At 35.0% G+C, this 17,948-nt stretch overlaps 2 protein-coding genes across 2 annotated transcripts in view; one reads left to right on the top strand and one right to left on the bottom strand.

Moving 5' to 3' along the window:
- Positions 1-17,916, bottom strand: part of LOC108779959 (PAR-domain protein 1) — a 94,025-nt gene extending 76,109 nt beyond the window's left edge. The window contains exon 1 of the mRNA XM_018547533.1: positions 17,648-17,916. Within this exon, the coding sequence (XP_018403035.1) occupies positions 17,648-17,735 (88 nt within the window). The 5' untranslated portion in view covers positions 17,736-17,916. The remainder of the gene's footprint in view (positions 1-17,647) is intronic.
- Positions 1,168-3,165, top strand: LOC108779960 (luc7-like protein 3). The gene is made up of 3 exons (XM_018547534.1): positions 1,168-1,355; positions 1,560-1,761; positions 2,542-3,165. Exons 2-3 carry the CDS (start codon positions 1,562-1,564, stop codon positions 3,080-3,082), a joined length of 741 nt encoding a protein of 246 aa, XP_018403036.1. The 5' UTR covers positions 1,168-1,355; positions 1,560-1,561; the 3' UTR covers positions 3,083-3,165.
- Positions 17,917-17,948: the final 32 nt, after the last annotated feature.

Genomic DNA, 17,948 nt, shown 5'->3' with positions numbered 1-17,948 from the left:
ATTGTATGTACAATATATACTTATGAAATTCTATGATATAAATTTTGTGATGCCGCTTAAAATGCAAAATATTATATATTATATTTCTAAAATGAGATATGTGTTCATCACGTTAATAATAACTTTATGTCACGTAAAAATACAATTGTATTGATAACCAATTTTTTGATGCTTTATATAGTTTATATTGAAAAATAATAACGCAGCCAATGTATCGCCTTGATCAAGAGATTCAAATAGCCGGAAGAGGACTATATTTACAAAGGTATAAGAAAAGAATTCCGAGCTGTCACGACACAAACGTCTGACATGCTACTCTGATGCCATTTTACGCTGTTTTATTTCTGTTCGCGATAGAAAAAGAGCGAGGAACGAAGAAAATGAAGGAACACAAATGCTCGCTACAAATAGATATTTTAGCCTATAATGTATTTTTCTTCCTGTGGTAATAATGATTTTATGCTACTAACATAATTGAGATTTATTCAAAATATGATTTAATTAAGTAATGGTTTAAATTGTTTATAATTCTGTTTTATCTGGAGCTTTAAAAATCTATATAATTATCTAACTCAGAATGAGAAGAGAATATAATAATTATTTAAAGAATCACATAAAAATAATTTAATTTATTATAAGGGTAATTTATTTACTATTCAAATGCATAATTATAATTTATCATTTTAATATTTCTTCTCACTAATGTTAGCAGACTGGCAATATAAATATTGATTTAAGTGTGCCAATTGCTAACGAACCTAAAACATTTTAGTCATTAAACAAATACTCGATTCGCTCGTAATTTATATTCACGAAGAGTTCCATCGCCGCACTTTGATTGTAAGTCCGATTACGAATCTATAATATAGTCAGATAGGTAGGAACGAAGTTCAAGGGAAACCGGTAAAGAGCAAATGGCAAATGCGAAATTATTCTAAATTCATCATTTCTTTCCTACGAGGATACGTATTTTTGTTGTGAAGTCTATAATAACATTTCAGAATATTTTATATTGGTATCTACCTATAATAACGTATAATAAAACAATTCATTTATTTATTATGTTTTTATATCTACAACTATAGCGATATTTCGATAAAAAGAATCGAAAAACAATATTGCGATCATCATCACGAGAATGACGATCATTCCCCTTGGATACCGTTTTGTTGAAATCAATGAAAATTTGATGTGCCGAATTAGAACTATCAATAAAAAAATGTAAAAAATTTAAAATAATTTCGAGTTGATAATTATACATTTTATAGTGCCATTTATCTAATGGATTACGATACGTATTCTCGGAAAGGAAGTATAATTAAATATATTCCTGCCACGTTCTACGCAACGCGCAGGTAAATATTCCTACATCTAGCCGTCATTAAGTTCCCTATAAATATTCTTTCAGCAAAATGAATATTTATGCAAATAATAACACTTTTTTTTCACACCGGTATTACATGTAATTTTGATGAGTAATAGTACTGATAATAAAGCTGATCGAGATGACGCAATTAAGCATACAAAATGTACTAAAGAATATTTGCTAAAATTGGTAGACATGTCCATTAAGCGAACTCCAAAGGTCGAGGCCCTGGTTGTAAACGCTATACGTAGGCTGCAAGATGTGCAAGGTTCGACATCGCGGGAAATTAGTAACTATATTTCCCAAGAGTACAATGTTCCTAGCGAGATCAGGCGGCAGGTCCAATTCGCTTTACGGCGCGGATTATCCTATGGGATTCTTAAGCGTTTAAAGGGGTACGAATTTGACTCCAAGTTCCTATTGATTATCCACAATTAAGTAATTCCAACAATTCTATTTCTTTTATCTCAGTATTTAATTTAAAACTCGTTATGCCAAATTACAAAATTTACGCGACATTACATAAATATTTAGTTAGACAAATTTAATACAATAAGCTTTTTACTCACGGAAGTTATCTTGGAAATTAAGTGCTGCATTCTGACTTCTCGAGAATTATGAGAAATTACAAGAGAAGCATCAAGTGTCGCGTAATACATTGGACATATTTACGATGTTATATTTTCTGCAGTACAAAAAAAACCTCGCTTATCAATGCCAATGATAAAGCCGCTGGGTCAAAAATAAAGCGCAATAGATTAAGTCACGATTACGTGAGGGCGATACGTGACCTATTTCGTAAAAAAAAAATATTTTGATCGTGTTACGCACACAATACTTTCACTCGATCAAGTAACCGTGGTGTCACACCCTACGTGGTTGATGTAACGTAACGTACGTTGATGAAGGCACTTAATTTCATTCACTTAAGGTCATTAAAAAGACTTTAACTCCGACCTCTGAATAATATGAGTAACCAAGCATATCTATTTAAGAAGAGAATTTCGCTACTTGTAGACTGTTCCTCGGTACGCGTTCGCTCGATGTGTTATATCTGAGTCTTTTATGACAAAAGTTCTGGGACATCGAATGCGAAGGCGACTGTAATAATTTATCATAATTTACTAGATAGTGATTACTATGGTACTAAAACATCCCACTGACGTTCTTTTTAGAGGGTACTATTCGTGCGATCACGACTACCTCAGACAGTTCTCGTTAGGAAATGGCACGGGTGACGGAGTGATGGAACCTTGTCCATCACAACCATGGCGATTCGGCGTGAGAAAAAGGAAGAGAGAGAAGGCGAGGAGAAGAAGGTACCAGAGGGAGAGGCGGGAGAGGGAGAGGAGAGAGAGGGAGAAGAAGAAGAGGGGGAGGAGAAGGAGAAGCACAACTAGGCGAAGAAGAGGAAGAAGTCGCCGCCGCAGACCGCGTAGATCACGCGCCAGGAGGGGCAGACGTCCGACTACCTCTCGAAGACGTCGAAGGAGGAGAACACGGAGAAGAAGTAGAAGAGGAGTAAGAGCTAGAACACGCGCTAATCCCAGCAGCGAGATGCAAATGGAGGCGACGTCTCCGGAACCGCTAAGAAACGACGCCGACAGAAAAGAAGATCCTCATAAGAGCGAATCTTCCGTTTCCGTGCATTCGATCGAACGGCACTCGCAAAACTCTTCTCAAAACTCTCAAATGTTAAATACGTCCGACATTTAGAAATTAATGAAAAAAAGAGATGATTTTTTTCAAGAAGTAGAAATAATGACCGCGTATTCGGCGGAATATTTAATTTACAAATATTTTCTTAGCTGAACAAAAAATGTACTAAATCTTGATACATATTTTCTTCAGTGGGACTAACTAAACATTTATTTGCAGCAAATAGATATTTACTCAACAAAAAATGATAGTTGAATTAAATTGATGGTTCAAAGAGGAATATATGTTTGCATTTAATAAATATTTAATTAGTATTATTCAAACAAATCTTTATTGAAATTTAGTACATTTTTTCTTAATGTACAACTATTCCTCTAACTTTAAAATTACAATTCAATCAGCACGATCGAGGGAAACTTCCAACAGCTGTAAAATGTTAAGCATTCTGCAGAACGCGGTCAATATTTCTGCACAGATCACAGAACATTGTTCGCTCCTTTTCTCGATACAGAATATCTCTAAGCATCAAAATGGAATTTTACGAATATATAAATTTTATATCACGATTGTTTACACATATCAACAATCGTTCGTACTGTTACATCTCTACGCACATTTCGAGATTTTACGTATTTATATTGTACCCTTTACTTTGGTGCTTTGTATACACGCTATATTAATTATTACAATTGTCTTCCTGCACAAGCGTTCTTAATTCCTCGTCCGTTTGTATCGTAACATCGTGAGGGAAAGAAATAGGATCGTGAGATCAATCGAAATTACGCTGTCCGTCCCACAGCGTGAAACCCGAGCCTCCTGAGAAACAGACGCACTAAGCGCTGGGCTCCGTGGCTGTCCGTCGACAGCCCTGAACGCGGCCTTGCCGGCTAATGATAGTCGTGCTAATGACGAGTCCGCACACGCATGTATGCGCGCACCGCGTGACTATTTCGCCTAGCAACTCTAGGACTAGACGCAAGACGCGTCGCGCGGCGGTGTGTTTTGCCCCGCCGCGCCGCCAGCTGTGAATGATAAGTGCATGCGTATGCAACGCGTATGCAAGTTACGTTCCAGAGCTGACGATATTTTAGATAGGTTTTTTTCGACAATCTTCAAATCGATCTCTGCTTTTCTCAAACAGCAATTTTCACGTACAGATGTAGACAGCCGATTCGATAAAATTATTCCGTAGGCGATCGTCTTCCCATAATCTCGGCCAATAATTTCGAATGCAAACTCCTATGACGTCATCTCTCTATATATTCCACTAATATTGCATATTGGAACTATTTATTTTTGTGTTTGTGCATTCATCGAATTTAACTCAAATTGTTATTTGTCGCAACTCACATAAAGATTATCTTTGAGGATTTTTTATTGAAATATTAGCATATCGATTCATTATGCATACGTTCAAAGGAACATACGTTCAGCGACACAGGAACTTTCGTTTAAACGATGACGAGAGCGACCGAAAGAAGACGGAATTTTCTAAAAAAAACATACTAAATTTTAATATTTGTTTAAACAGTAACTAACTAAATATTTACTAAACATATATTTATTTTTTACCATAAATTTGACTTTTTAGTAAATATTTATTTACTAAATGTATTTATTTATCGTAATTATTATGTTAGTGCTTTCTCTCTATTCAAACAAATATCCGTTTCTTAAAACTTTGTATATTTTTTCTCAATGTACATTTTGTTTATATTTATTTAACACCGCTTATGATTATGCAAAATTAATCAATTTGATAAAGCAATCTTGATCTCTAAGTAGTCTGCTATATACTTGCATCAATTTTCAATACAAAATTGTTATTTCGATACTAAATCTTCGCATTCCAGTATGTATTTATAATTTTTACATTTATATAAATAACTTTTTCTTCGCGTATCATTGCGAGATGGACTAGCTAACAGACGATGATGACTAATAGAGAGGATAATTTTTATTATTAACGGTCGACAGGACCATTAATAAATGATTTTGCATTCGGGTTAGCTCAATTATTGCTTGCTTATGTATCTATATGTGAAAGCTAAATACGTTTTAAAAGAGTTATTATTATTGCTTGTAACAAGAATAGCTTAAATAGCTACAATGGTTGCATTCAGCAAAAAAAAGTAGTTTTGCAACTGTATTGTAAGATTATTTAATTTAGATAAATTCAGTGAGACACTAACGACAAACCGTATTAAAAAATTTTACAACAATTGCAAAGCTGCTCCTTTTTAATGAACACAGCCATTGACTTTAAAAGTACTAAGCAGTCATTATTGAGAGAGAAAAAATGTTTCAATTTTTTATATTAATATTATATTTCTCTTGTAAAGGACACAGGATTCTGAAATTGTTTGATTTTTCGATAATTATGTTTTTTTATGTTGACGAAATGTTTGGTTTTTTCTTTATATTTACAGTAATTTATTTTAGATCCTCTCAGTGGCCAGTAAAAAAACGTTAATACATTTTTAGTGTTAAATCATTGTCACTTGTCTTTTTAGACTTGATACTTGTCATCAATATCATTCTTTTACACACTTTGCATACGCGAATAAAAAGAAAATAGCTCGGAGTGATCTCTTAAAAAAATAGGTCTACCAAAGGCCTAACGTATATCCCGTCGATACAATGATAATTAAGTGACATATACTAGCACGATGAAAGTGGTTTATCACGAGACTAATAAAACGTCGCCATCATGCCGAACGCTAATTAAACATTTACACTTGTGCTTCGACAAGTGTTCGACGAGCATATAGAGAAGAGGTTCGAAAATCAGTATAATTTTAGTTCAAACTTCGATGTCATACATGGTGTTCCAAACGGAAAAATCAATATTCTAAGAAGTGATAGTATCGATCATTCTAAGCAAAAATGTTCATATGAACGTACGAGTATATCCTATTCCGATTATCAAAATTGAATACGCAAAATTAGTGTTGAGAAAGAAATAGTTATTTTTTTTAATTTATTGTTCAAATGACATATTTTTATAATAAATTTGTTTCTAATTCCACTGTTTTCAAATTATCTCTGAAACCGTTCAGAATACACGTTTATATGAACATTTTTACTTAAAACAATAGATACCATCACCTCTCAAAATATTGACCTTTTCTCCTGGGACACCCTGTATAAAGCGAAGAATAGTAAACAAGACTTCTGGACTGCAGCATCGAAAATTGAACTAACTGGTTCGGATCGCTGGTGAAGTTGTTTGTCGACGAAAACACCATTCGTCTACTTGTCGATTTAATAGCGATCCCTTCGTTTTCCCTCAAAGAAGCGTATCGAAAGAGGGACGGATAGAGAGACGCGGGGAAAGACAGAAAGAGAGACAGGCCGTCGTCGTTTCGCCGCGAAACCGAAAATACTCATGTCGGCCGGTATGTTGAAACCTGGCATAAGTTCTGGCGGGTTGCCAGAAAAGCGGTACTCGCTTGGAGGCCACGCCAGGCCACAAGCGATCGGCCTCGACAGCCTGAATTTCTAACCAAAGGTAGAAGAGGATCGTTTTGGAAAAAATCATAGGTCGCTCGAATATCACTGAGAGAACAATTTTGCTGCATAATCTAAATTTTTGCTGGATATCTGAAAATAATTTTGTTGGACCATCAAAATAATTGTGCTAAGACTGAAAAAAGTGATTATGCAGAAACTGAAAAATGATGAGCAACACAAAATTTTTATGTTTTAAAAATCAGTTTGAATTTCCAACAAAATTATCTTAATGATCATGTTAGTAAAATTTAATTAACATTAATTATCCTTGCGATTGAAGTAAACGATTTAATTCGACAAACGTCTCGCTATGATCTCTTATCACTTACCTAAAATTCACATCTTTAACGCGCGCATATTTACCTGAGATGGAGAGACATACTAAAACTTATCTAAATACCCCGTTGAAACTGGAACACTTTACGTTCCACCATTGATAAGTTTATTATTCCGTTTACAACTTCCTAGTGACATAAGCTAAATTGTAAGTCATGGAAGAATATTGGATAAGAAAAAGATAAGCTTGTTATTTGCTATAAATGGAAAATTCTCCTGTTGAGAATTTCAATTTACAACTTTACAATTAATATGTCAGAAAATAACTTTTCCACGGTCTTCTATATTTGTCATCGCATTAAAAAAATTTTCGGATAAGTATCGCGACGAGAATCGAGTGATACGTGCTAACGAGCGAAATCGCACAGTGCTAAACGCTTGTCAAGTCTCGTAGATATCGCGAGGGACCTTGAAGTTAGAGATGCATATAAGCCTCGACAAATAATCATTTCAATTGGTCTGTTGGTAATAATAGTGAAACATAAGAAATAACTTTGGGCATAATTGTTTGACTGTTGTGTAACATCATTGTTGCTCCATCTTGGTAAAAAAATAATGGATATAAAAGAATGGACAGACACACACACACACACACACACAGGAAATTATTCCGCAAAACTGAGTTCTTAATGTCTGAACCGCAAAAAGTAGCGATAGCGAGTGATTGTTTTAGGTGCGCGTTCGAGAAGGCGCTATTAGTGCTATTTGTGTCTATTCTATCTTTATTTTGCATCTAATAAACAACAAAGATAGAACGACAGAAATAGAGCTAATAGCGTTTCCTCGAACGTCATTTATCAGTTTATCTCATGTATGATGAAACAAAACAATCTATTATTACACGCAATGTGCTTTAAGTCTAAAAGCTCAAATTAATTTTGTTACATTAAAATAAATAGAATAACGAAAAGTACAAGAATTCTTTCAGCTAATTACAATCGCAAAGAGAGACATTGGGGGGATCCTAATAAAATAAATTTCTATCTACTTATGTTTTTTTTTTCAATTCAGCAGGAATCAAATTTTTATACGAGACGCGATCCTAGAAATTGTCGACGGGAAACGAAGTAATTAACCTTTACCTTGATCTCCGTGTACGTTCGAACGATTTAAACGGCATCGAAAACCGACTGTCGGCAAATGGCAGATGTTAGAGCCAACTTGGAATCAGGTAGCATCTGGTGCACCATAAAGTTGGCACTATTATAACTATTATGTGTTACTCGAAGAACGATTGCGGAAGTACATGCGTCGCGAGCCAATTATTTCTTGTTCCATCATATTAATAAAACCGAGAATGATCTCGCGTCACACGCCGACCAGTTTCGCCAAAGCGGGATATACTTATACAACAGATACTTCTCATCAACTTTGCCAAAATCGTTATCAGATAGCGTATATCTTTATTAGATTTTGTCTTAAAAAATCTACCGAAAATATAAACAAAAATTGTATTATACATAGGAATATTAATAATATCTATAAGAAATCGAAGCGGAAATCGATTGACGCGATCGCCACAAAACGCATCAATTAGATCACGCGGAGATTATTTCCTCAGTTGCGTTGCATGAGAAACGTAACTCATATGTGGCGTGGCATACTCAAGTTGCCGATACTCTTTTCTGGTCTTCCAGCCTATCCATCAAACGGATTGACGTGTGTACGGTCCTGGCACGCCAAAAATAATCGTTCAACATATTGTGAAAGAGCGCACGAACCGCGGTAGAGGAACAGGCAGTAATACCGGTGCTAAACCTTCGACGCGGTTCATCTGCCGGTAATTTATACGAAAAGCGAGAGATACCCTCAAATATACAAAGTCTTGACACTCGATACCATTATTGAACCATAAATGATACTTCCACTTTCATGGATTGTAAAACAAACTCAGGTACCTATTCGCGCGGAAACATTTGTACGATCTATCTTAAAACGTGTTATTGTCGCGTTGCAATAACGATTCAATGACCTTGACTATACCTACCTATCAAATCATTATACAATTCTGTCCAATAAATACTAACTGGCAAACAGTACTAACCAAACAACACAAAGTCTAAAATCGACTTAAGACATCTTAAAAATATTTTTGCAAAAACCGTCTAAAGACGTTTTATGTTCCGATCTTAGACTTTACGTTATGTATTCTTTAAATGTCTTGGGAGTGAAATCTCACTTCAAACGAGTGAAAATATAGCATTTTTGGAGAAGAGACTCTGGACTTTAATAAAAATGGAAACAGTATTAAACATTTTTTATCTTTTAGATTAATGATAAGGGCGTTCAAAAAAATGGATGGCGAAATAAAAACGTATCAGTTATTTTTTTCAATTGCTCTAATGATGATAGTCTCGAAAATGAAATATAACGAGGTTCTTATTTTATTACATATACATGGCGGTAAGACATGTTGAATGTAATTTTTCTCACCACATCATACACAGACATACTGTAAGTATAATCTAAAATAGCTGAGATAAAAAAAAGTCGCGATATTAAAAGCTGTATCCCCTTCTCTATATAGGCATATATTTATCGAAAATGCTTTATTATAATTATACTTTATCTTCTGGCACGAAACGAAAATTATAAATAGTATTCGTATAAACTTATTAGTGTAATAATAGTTCAAGAATGACTCTAAGCAACACAATAATAGCAAGCTATGTTCATTTGCATTATGTATGTTTTATTGATACATGCATGGTTCTGCAGTCCGTCTTACGGACGAAACGACAGAGTACGAGGAGCGACATAAGTATATCGATCGTAGGAAAGTGAATGAAAAATGAAACGGCGCTTCGCACGCGACTTATCGGCGTCTACTTGCCGGCTTGCATTTCTCGTCGCCGACAGTCGTCGGGTCACTAACGATGACGTCTGCGACAGTGACCATAAGTGACATCGATCACTCACAAGCGTATAGAGTCGAAGCAAACAATATGCCGATCTTTTATTCGAGCCAAAAAGCAGATTAAATTAAATTGATTATTCTTTTTTTATTCTTTTGATCAAACAATTTTTATTCTTTCGACTGTAAACAATTGCGCGTGTTTCAAAATAATTTCAAAATAACAAGTATACACATCCTTAATATTATTTTTAGTATATTAGTTAATAACGCTGTGGAACAAAATTTGACCTTTTTTTGCTATGAGTGTGAATAGTCATTTCCGATTTTTCCGACGTATTTTTGGGTGCTGAAAACGAATCCGCGTTGACAAAAGTCGACTATATTACGTTACAATTTTGAGAAAAATAACTTTAAAGAGACAAAAAATGAAGAGATGTTGAAGGTTTTCAAAACATTATAGTGTAAAGGGGCTGCGCAGAATAAAAGGAACAGGAAACAGAGAACAGAGAATAAGAATTTCAACCTATCAGAAATCATGTACTATGAAATACACACTGTTTATTCCACAGTATATGATTTCTGATAGGTTGAAATTCTTATTCTCTGTTCTCTATTTCCTATTCCTTTTATTCTGCGTAGCCCCTAAGAAATAAAACTAAGATCTTTCCACCGGGTCGTGTGGCTCCGTGATAAGACGGTGGCTTGCTAATACGAACTTATTACGAGGCTTCGGTTCGAGTCCCGACAAATCGCATTTGAACGTCTGACATTTTTTCTCGGCCCAGCTCTTGCAATAGCATCGCCAATGACGCCAACTAAGTCTTTATAAAGAGAAAAGTAGTGTACCCTTTTTTGATCAAATTTGACATTTTTTCTTGTGTAAGTTATATTTGATGTCTAAGAATTCAAAGAAATTCTAAAATATTCTTTGAAATGTTGACAATGACATATATATTTTTTATAGATTTAAATTGTTATCTTTTGTACATCTTTTTTAACATTAGAAAAAAAATTAAATTTTGGTCAAAGATACAAGACCCATATTGTACCTTTAACCAATATATAGATGGTATGTATAAAAATCAGATAATATTTAACAGAAGTTTAGTTTTATTTATATTTTTAATATCTTTTTACATCTTAAGGTCATTCTTTCTCTCCTGAGCAGTGATCAATTTCAACATTTAATATCTCGCTTCACGGGGCCAGAATGACTCTTTTTTTTGTAGCAGATTCATTCATTTTATTTAAAATCGCGTCTAATGAGCATAATTTTATTAACATTAGAGGTGAGATATCTAAATGATTATTCGACATCGTATTGACTGGCCAAAGGTACATTATCACTTACTGGTTAAAGGTTCACAACGCTTCACTTTCTATTTGTTATTACTTTTACAAATTATATAAGTTAAAATTAATAGTATTAAGTTTTAAATAATTTTTTCTGAATATCTATTTAACATTTTAAGCAATTTCAACATAAGACAAAATGCATATACAACATTTTATGAGATTAAAAAGCATATTGAAATTACTTTATTCGAACATTCGAAAATAATAAATTATTTTTCATAGAAGTATAATTCTCTTCATTATTATGATTCTATAAGTTATAAAACTCTGGTGCTTATACTACAAATTACATATTTTTTACTTTTACAAATATCTAACAGATTTTTTATAATTTTATATAAATGGTTAAAGGTACAACTGGTCAAAAAGGAATACCAGATTCCCCTACCACATGAAAGCATCAGCTTTTAGCTTTAAAATAAGGCATTTTCATTCAATTCGATTTGATTTTTTTATACTCCTATAGTCTTCAATGTGTATTATATTTATATTTTATATTAACTTTATTATTAAAAGGAGTCTTTAACTATACATTAGTTTAGATTATATTTAGAATTATTTAATTGATTTTTTTATTTTCGAAGTATAGCAATTTGAAAATAGTGCTTTTTTCATATAACATGTATTATCCAACAAAATTTGACCATTTTTTTTTACTACGGATATGACATACTTTTACGTGCTAAATATGAATTTGTTGACAAAATATGACTGTCACGTCAAAATTTTGAGAAAAATGGTGTTGAAGGAGGTCACCTCTTTTTTTATTCCTTGACGCTCGCTATTTTTTAACCAACTTTCGCCAACAGATTCGTGTTCACACAAAAATACATAAAAAATGAACTACACTCATGTGGCAAAAAAGGTTAAATTTTGTTCCATAGTGTAATTAATAAGTAAACATTTACTAATGCACGAGGTTTGGAAACAAAGTCTTGAAATAAACGATCGACTCGACCTCAATTAATTTTAATTAACTACGGTAATTCTTAATTAAATGTGTTTGAGAAACGTTACATTATGCAGTGAGTTTGCAGGGAGAAAAGAGCCAGGCAAAATCATCAGTGGGAAGAGCAAACGACGAGGTGAAGACACGATAGAACCTGTGGGAACAATCAAAAGATAGAGAAACGGAGGTATGCCATTATACGGCGTAATTGGCCGAATTGGAAAGTCTGGGGTCTTCCCCGGCTCTTTGCCCTTCTACTATTACTCTCGTTTATATCCCTCGTATCGATCGGCATAAATACGAGGTGCAGTCTGCCGCGTCCCTTCGGGAGGTCTCGGCGCGTCTTGTGCACGTCTCCGCATAATGTAATATCGCCCAGTAGACCAGTAGGACCAGTAGCTTAATCCTAAACTACGAGCATGGAGTTCCGTTACACTCCACTGAATTCACATTCGTTTATATCAATTCAAATTTTCCTGACTGCTGACCACATTTATTCGTATAAGCTCGACTTTTTGCGTATGATCATCCCAAGTAGCAAAGTCACATCAAATGATGCTTTTAACGTCATCAATTTTGTCATTTTATTTTCATGATTTATTAGATAATTGAAATTACTTCACTTGACATTTGATAGTTGTTACCTGACTCATTTTTCGGTGCAGGTTAAAAATTTGGAAAAATCCCAACATATTCATGTCAAAATGACAAATAACGTTAGCTCTTTGCTGGAACTTAAAAATTTACCTTTTTTAGATTACTTACTTAATACATTTATAACACAATGTATTTTTAACCATAATTCTTTGGATCCAATAATATTCATTAGATCTCAAAAATTATTATAAAAAAAAATATTATGGATGTTCGAATAAATAATCCCAAGTGTCGATTTTTAAAAAAGTATTTCCAAACTGGAGAGTGTAGATATATAATCGATTTATTATTATTATTTTTATATAGCTTATGATTTATATTTTATACAATGCATACGGGCATGTGTGAAAGTAAAAAATGACACGTGGCTAGTCTCTCTTATATTTATAATGTAAAAAAGAAATAATAGTATAGTATGTTAAAGTCGTTAAAAATACTAAAAAAAAATTATTGCATTTTCATATGACATGTACGACAATCGCTGTCACAATACAAGTCGTAAGAGCTTAACCCTGCGATGTCGTAATACCGAAAATAAATAGAATCGCGACGCCGTGGCTACAACCGCGTGCGTGGATGAAAGGATTTATTCTTACGACGACGTTGCGGTATCAAAACGTAACGCGAAGCGTTGCTTTACTGTCGTGATATATCATGCGTGTTTGCAGCCACATAGTATCTTTTATCGCGTGAAGATATCGCGACGACATTTTTCCCCCCAAACTTGAATGCGTGGCAGCGTGAACAGAGTGCCAATTGAATTCGAGGCCGAATTATTCTAGAGGCAGTTTATTTCTGCGCCGAAAGTTTTGCGTGTCGTGGATAATAATGCGAAACGAGTGTGCATAGAAGATAAAATTAATCGATCATCTTTCAATTCAACTGTGTAACAAGCACTGCTTACAAAAAAAAGTAATTAAGACTCTCCTGTTCATTCACCCTTGTTATCTCAAATTATATAACTTCAGAAGCGAGAGAAAACATGCGATAAAGATATAGTTTCAAAAAATTATATATTTGAATAAAAATATTTTTCAATGAGATAATATACGCAATCGACAGAACAGATTTACAAAATATATCGGAATTTATCTCCTTGTTTCGGAGAAAAATTGAATATTTATTTCCATAGCTGTGAACATAGCTCATTTCGTATTTGGTTATGCATAATTCATTTCCAGAGATATATGTATAGTTATTTATTAACGAAACACACAAAGGAAGAGTTTTCGGTATATTTTACGAGCCGGTTCTATCCGTAAATGTAATAAGTATAGACACATTCCTTGTTTTTAACATCTGTGTGCTCCGTCAGAAAGACGTCTTGAACATATCGTCTCTTTTCAATTCATTGCTTTAGAGAGAGAGAGAGAGATGTGTGATTCAAGCTATTTTATTCTTTCTAAACCGATAGTGACAGCTTCATAGGAATGCGAAGTCTATTCTTATTACAATTCTTATCAATTGTAAGTGTCATTTTATTGAAACATATTTACACATTAATTATTTTGCAGGAATTTTTATTGTACATTTTCTCGCTTCTGACGTCACAATCTGAGATAGTATTGAGCGAACAGGAGCCTTATAAAAACGATATTATTTTGTTTATTCGTTTTTATCTCCGGAACGAGATTCGAATCCACTCCAAGTAATCGTATTTTGCGTAATCGAGAAAGCGATTCGGCTTTATTATCTAACTGATGGAAAGGTATAATATATATATCATTGGCCAGAACCGGAACAAAAAATTCAAGTGATTGACGTATCTCCTCGCACGCACGCATTCACGTTTTTTGTATTAATTATTTAATCTGTATTGCATTAATAATCTGATTCAATGAGGTAGTAAATTGGGGACAGTTCCCGAGTCAACATAACGAGTTACTTCCCATTCGACTATGTAACTAGCATCGTCCATAACGAAATAAATTGCACATTGCAAAAATTACATCATCCGATTGTAACTCACATCAAACGGTGCACCGTTTCCTAGAAAACGCGATCCGTAATTAGCCGGAAAAAAATAGACGCATTAAGAGTAATTGATTTTGCTTTGTGTGATATAATTCTTTACAAAATGAATCCTTGTACCAGAATTTTATAATTCACATATTTTTCATAAAACATATTTTCGACGCTTCTGTTTATTGATGTACAGTTTATTAATATTTTGCTTTCTGTATAAAAGAGGCAGAGGAGGAGATTATTTCAGCAAATTATCGAATAAGAAAATTAATAAAAAGTGCAATGCTAATCGTGATTAATGTAACGAATTAAATTGATTTCATATTATTAGATAACTTTTTTAGACAATAATAAAGATTGGAAAATATCTTAGTGTAGTTTTCTTTATTGTTTCGTACAAGAATGGAAAAATGTTAGAACTAAGATTGAAAATCAAATATTAAAAATAAGAAATTAGAGGATACACAATGGATACAAATAAGATATATAATAAGATATCTACATACCGGATGTTTAAAAAGTATTCAACATTGTTTAGTACAGATACAGCAAACATTATACTATATTTACTAATTGTAAGTAAATAATATAAAACCTTCGTTAATAAACGTAGATCGGAAACTGAATCGTTTCTGAGATATATAGATAATATTATAAATGATTTTGTATGTTATAGTATTATAACTGATTTATTATCTTTACGTGTTGCACGCGACATGAAGAATTATCTCAGTGGTTTACAAATCATGTTTCAAATGTTCTTATGTATATGGAAATGTTAATTTCCATATACATTTATAATGAAAAATTTCAGCGGAAATCAATAAGTTGAAATCAATCGGCAATTATATTTACAATTGAATGGATGTTATGGAAGATCACCTTATTATAATTCTCCTAAATATGTTTATCAGCGATACTTATCTCAATTTCTCTCTTTTCACATCATATGCAACAAGTAGAACTGTAGAAGAGACAGTAGTAAGTCAGTTATGATATTAACATACAAAACTGTTTATATCTCGGAAATGATTGAGCTTTCGACCTATGTTTAATAAGACTTTTTTATTCAGTATGGTATAAAGTGTCGTATAAATGCTAAATGAATTTTTTTTAACACCCTATATAAAAAGCAGCACTTGAAGAAAAAGTGTCGTAATGGTAATCCATCGCAATTCTAGCGACGTTACTCGTTAGTATTAGCAGAGATCTACATATACTCTACAATTATATTTAAACGGAGTTTTGGTTGCAATTCCTTCAAATTTGATTTTTTAGTACAAAAAATACGAAACTCTTTTTTTATTTTTAAAAAGAGCTGCAAAACTATAGAAAATGCTACTGGAATTAATATAATATCGTGCTAACTTCACGAATACCAAAGAACGGAATCTATTAGCAAGACGTTCTATTAATATAAAAAAATGAGTTTTAGTAGATAGTATTTTTCATAGTTCTATAGTTCGTTGCAAAAATAAAAAGTTCCGCATTGCTTTTTATTAAAAAACCAAAATTGAATAAAATTCAACCAGAACTCTGTTTAAAAATAATTATAGAGAAATATGTTATACGTAATCCGAAATCAGAAAAATTAAAAATGTTTGATTTAATTTTCTTCTTTCCCGATTGATCTTTCTATAATACATTATTTTGTTCTTCAAGCGATTGAATTAAAAACAATCTTTTCAAAGCTCTCTGTAATTACTTTTATAATGTAAAGTAAAATATTACGCAAGAATTAAAATAGAAAAAATAATTTATTCTAAAATTCGCTCCAACTCAAAAACACGATTGTTTCCTTCCGTGAAATGAAAACGTAGGAACGGGGAAGGGAAAAAATTCAAAATCTTTCGGTCCAGTTCCCGAGTTCAAAGATGAGACGTTCGTAACTTTTACAGAACGAATTCTCATCGATCACTTTTAATTCAGCTATCTCGGTTTCTTTCGCGCTCACTTTTGTAGAACAGGCTATAAGAACTGCTATCATATGGCTTCCTCGGCCTTCCCGGCGCGCAAGATTAGTCGCTTCACGCTCGCTCTACCGAGCGGAGCAGAATCGAGCGTGTAGGTTGGGTCTGCTTCGGGGCGAGGTAAGGCTGACAGTATCACGTGGTGCGCCACGGGGTCTTAAACGAGGTTAATCGGCAGACCGACAGCGTCGGCGCAACGACGACGATCGCACGAACACACGCTCGTTGTCCTCCATGACTCCACTCTTTCTCCGTCCCTCTCTCTCTCTCTCTCTCTTACTCTCTTTCTCTCTTTCTCCCTCTCCGCCCGTTTCGCGTTCTCGCCCTTTGCACTTTGGCCCTCCTTGGCAGTCGCGCGGCCCGATAATAGGAAAAAGCGTGAGTCTCCTATAGCGCGCTACGCGCGGAAATATCCGAGCGCGCAGTCGAGCTCGAAAATTCAAATGCAATCGGCATCGAAATATTTGAACTGACGACGGAGACGTGCTGCGCACACCGTGCGCTCGCGTGATCGCCGCCAGTCTGCGCTGGCGGTAGCCGGCGTGTGTTTGCGCGAATTTTCAAGCAGAAATTATTCTCCTCCTTTCGTTCTTTAATCTTCTTTATTTTTTCCAAGAATTACCGAGACGCGTTTTGTGAGTATATAACCCGGGTGAGAGCATACGGACCATGTAAAAATCACGCGCTGCGCAACCGGCGCGGCGGAGGAGCGAAGGAGAAAAGAAACACTATTCGAGGGAGAATCTTTCGAAACGTGTCAGGCGCGGCGCTTCCTCCGGGATGGAAAGCTGCGGAACGCGAGCTGCTTTTCCGCCGAGGGACGAAAAGTCGCGGAACGTTCGAGGACAGTGGAAAAGAGCGAGGTGAGGAGAGGGCGGCGCGAGAGGAGCCCGTGCGGAGGATCCGCCTCGGAGAACGCATATACGGGATCGGAGCATGCCAGATCTCGCGCGTGTAAACGCGTGTAAACGCGAACTCGGGAATTACTCGCGACGACCGGCGGAGGCAAACACACTTACCGATCAGCGGGAATATGCTGGGCTGGTCGAGCAGCGACTTGAGACTGTTTTCGACGAGGGTGGGAGAGGAGCGGTCCTTGTCACTCATTTCACGCACTGCGCCACGAAGCCTACAAGCGCACACCTCGGGCCTGCCGCAGCGCACACGCGGAGACACACTCGATGGCACACACCGCGCACGAGTAGTGTAGATACAGGATTAGAGAGAAGGCACGGAACGGAACGGAGCGGACCGCGGCGCGACGCGGCGCGGCGCGGCGCGGCGCGGAGCGGCGCGGAGCGGAGCGAAGGGGAAAGGCAG

The sequence above is a fragment of the Cyphomyrmex costatus genome, unplaced genomic scaffold, assembly GCF_001594065.2.
Source record: "Cyphomyrmex costatus isolate MS0001 unplaced genomic scaffold, Ccosl1.0 scaffold649, whole genome shotgun sequence".
In the NCBI taxonomy this organism is placed as follows: domain Eukaryota; kingdom Metazoa; phylum Arthropoda; class Insecta; order Hymenoptera; family Formicidae; genus Cyphomyrmex; species Cyphomyrmex costatus.
The sequence above is the reverse complement of the archived record's forward strand: the minus strand, read 5'-3'. Positions and strand labels throughout refer to the sequence as shown.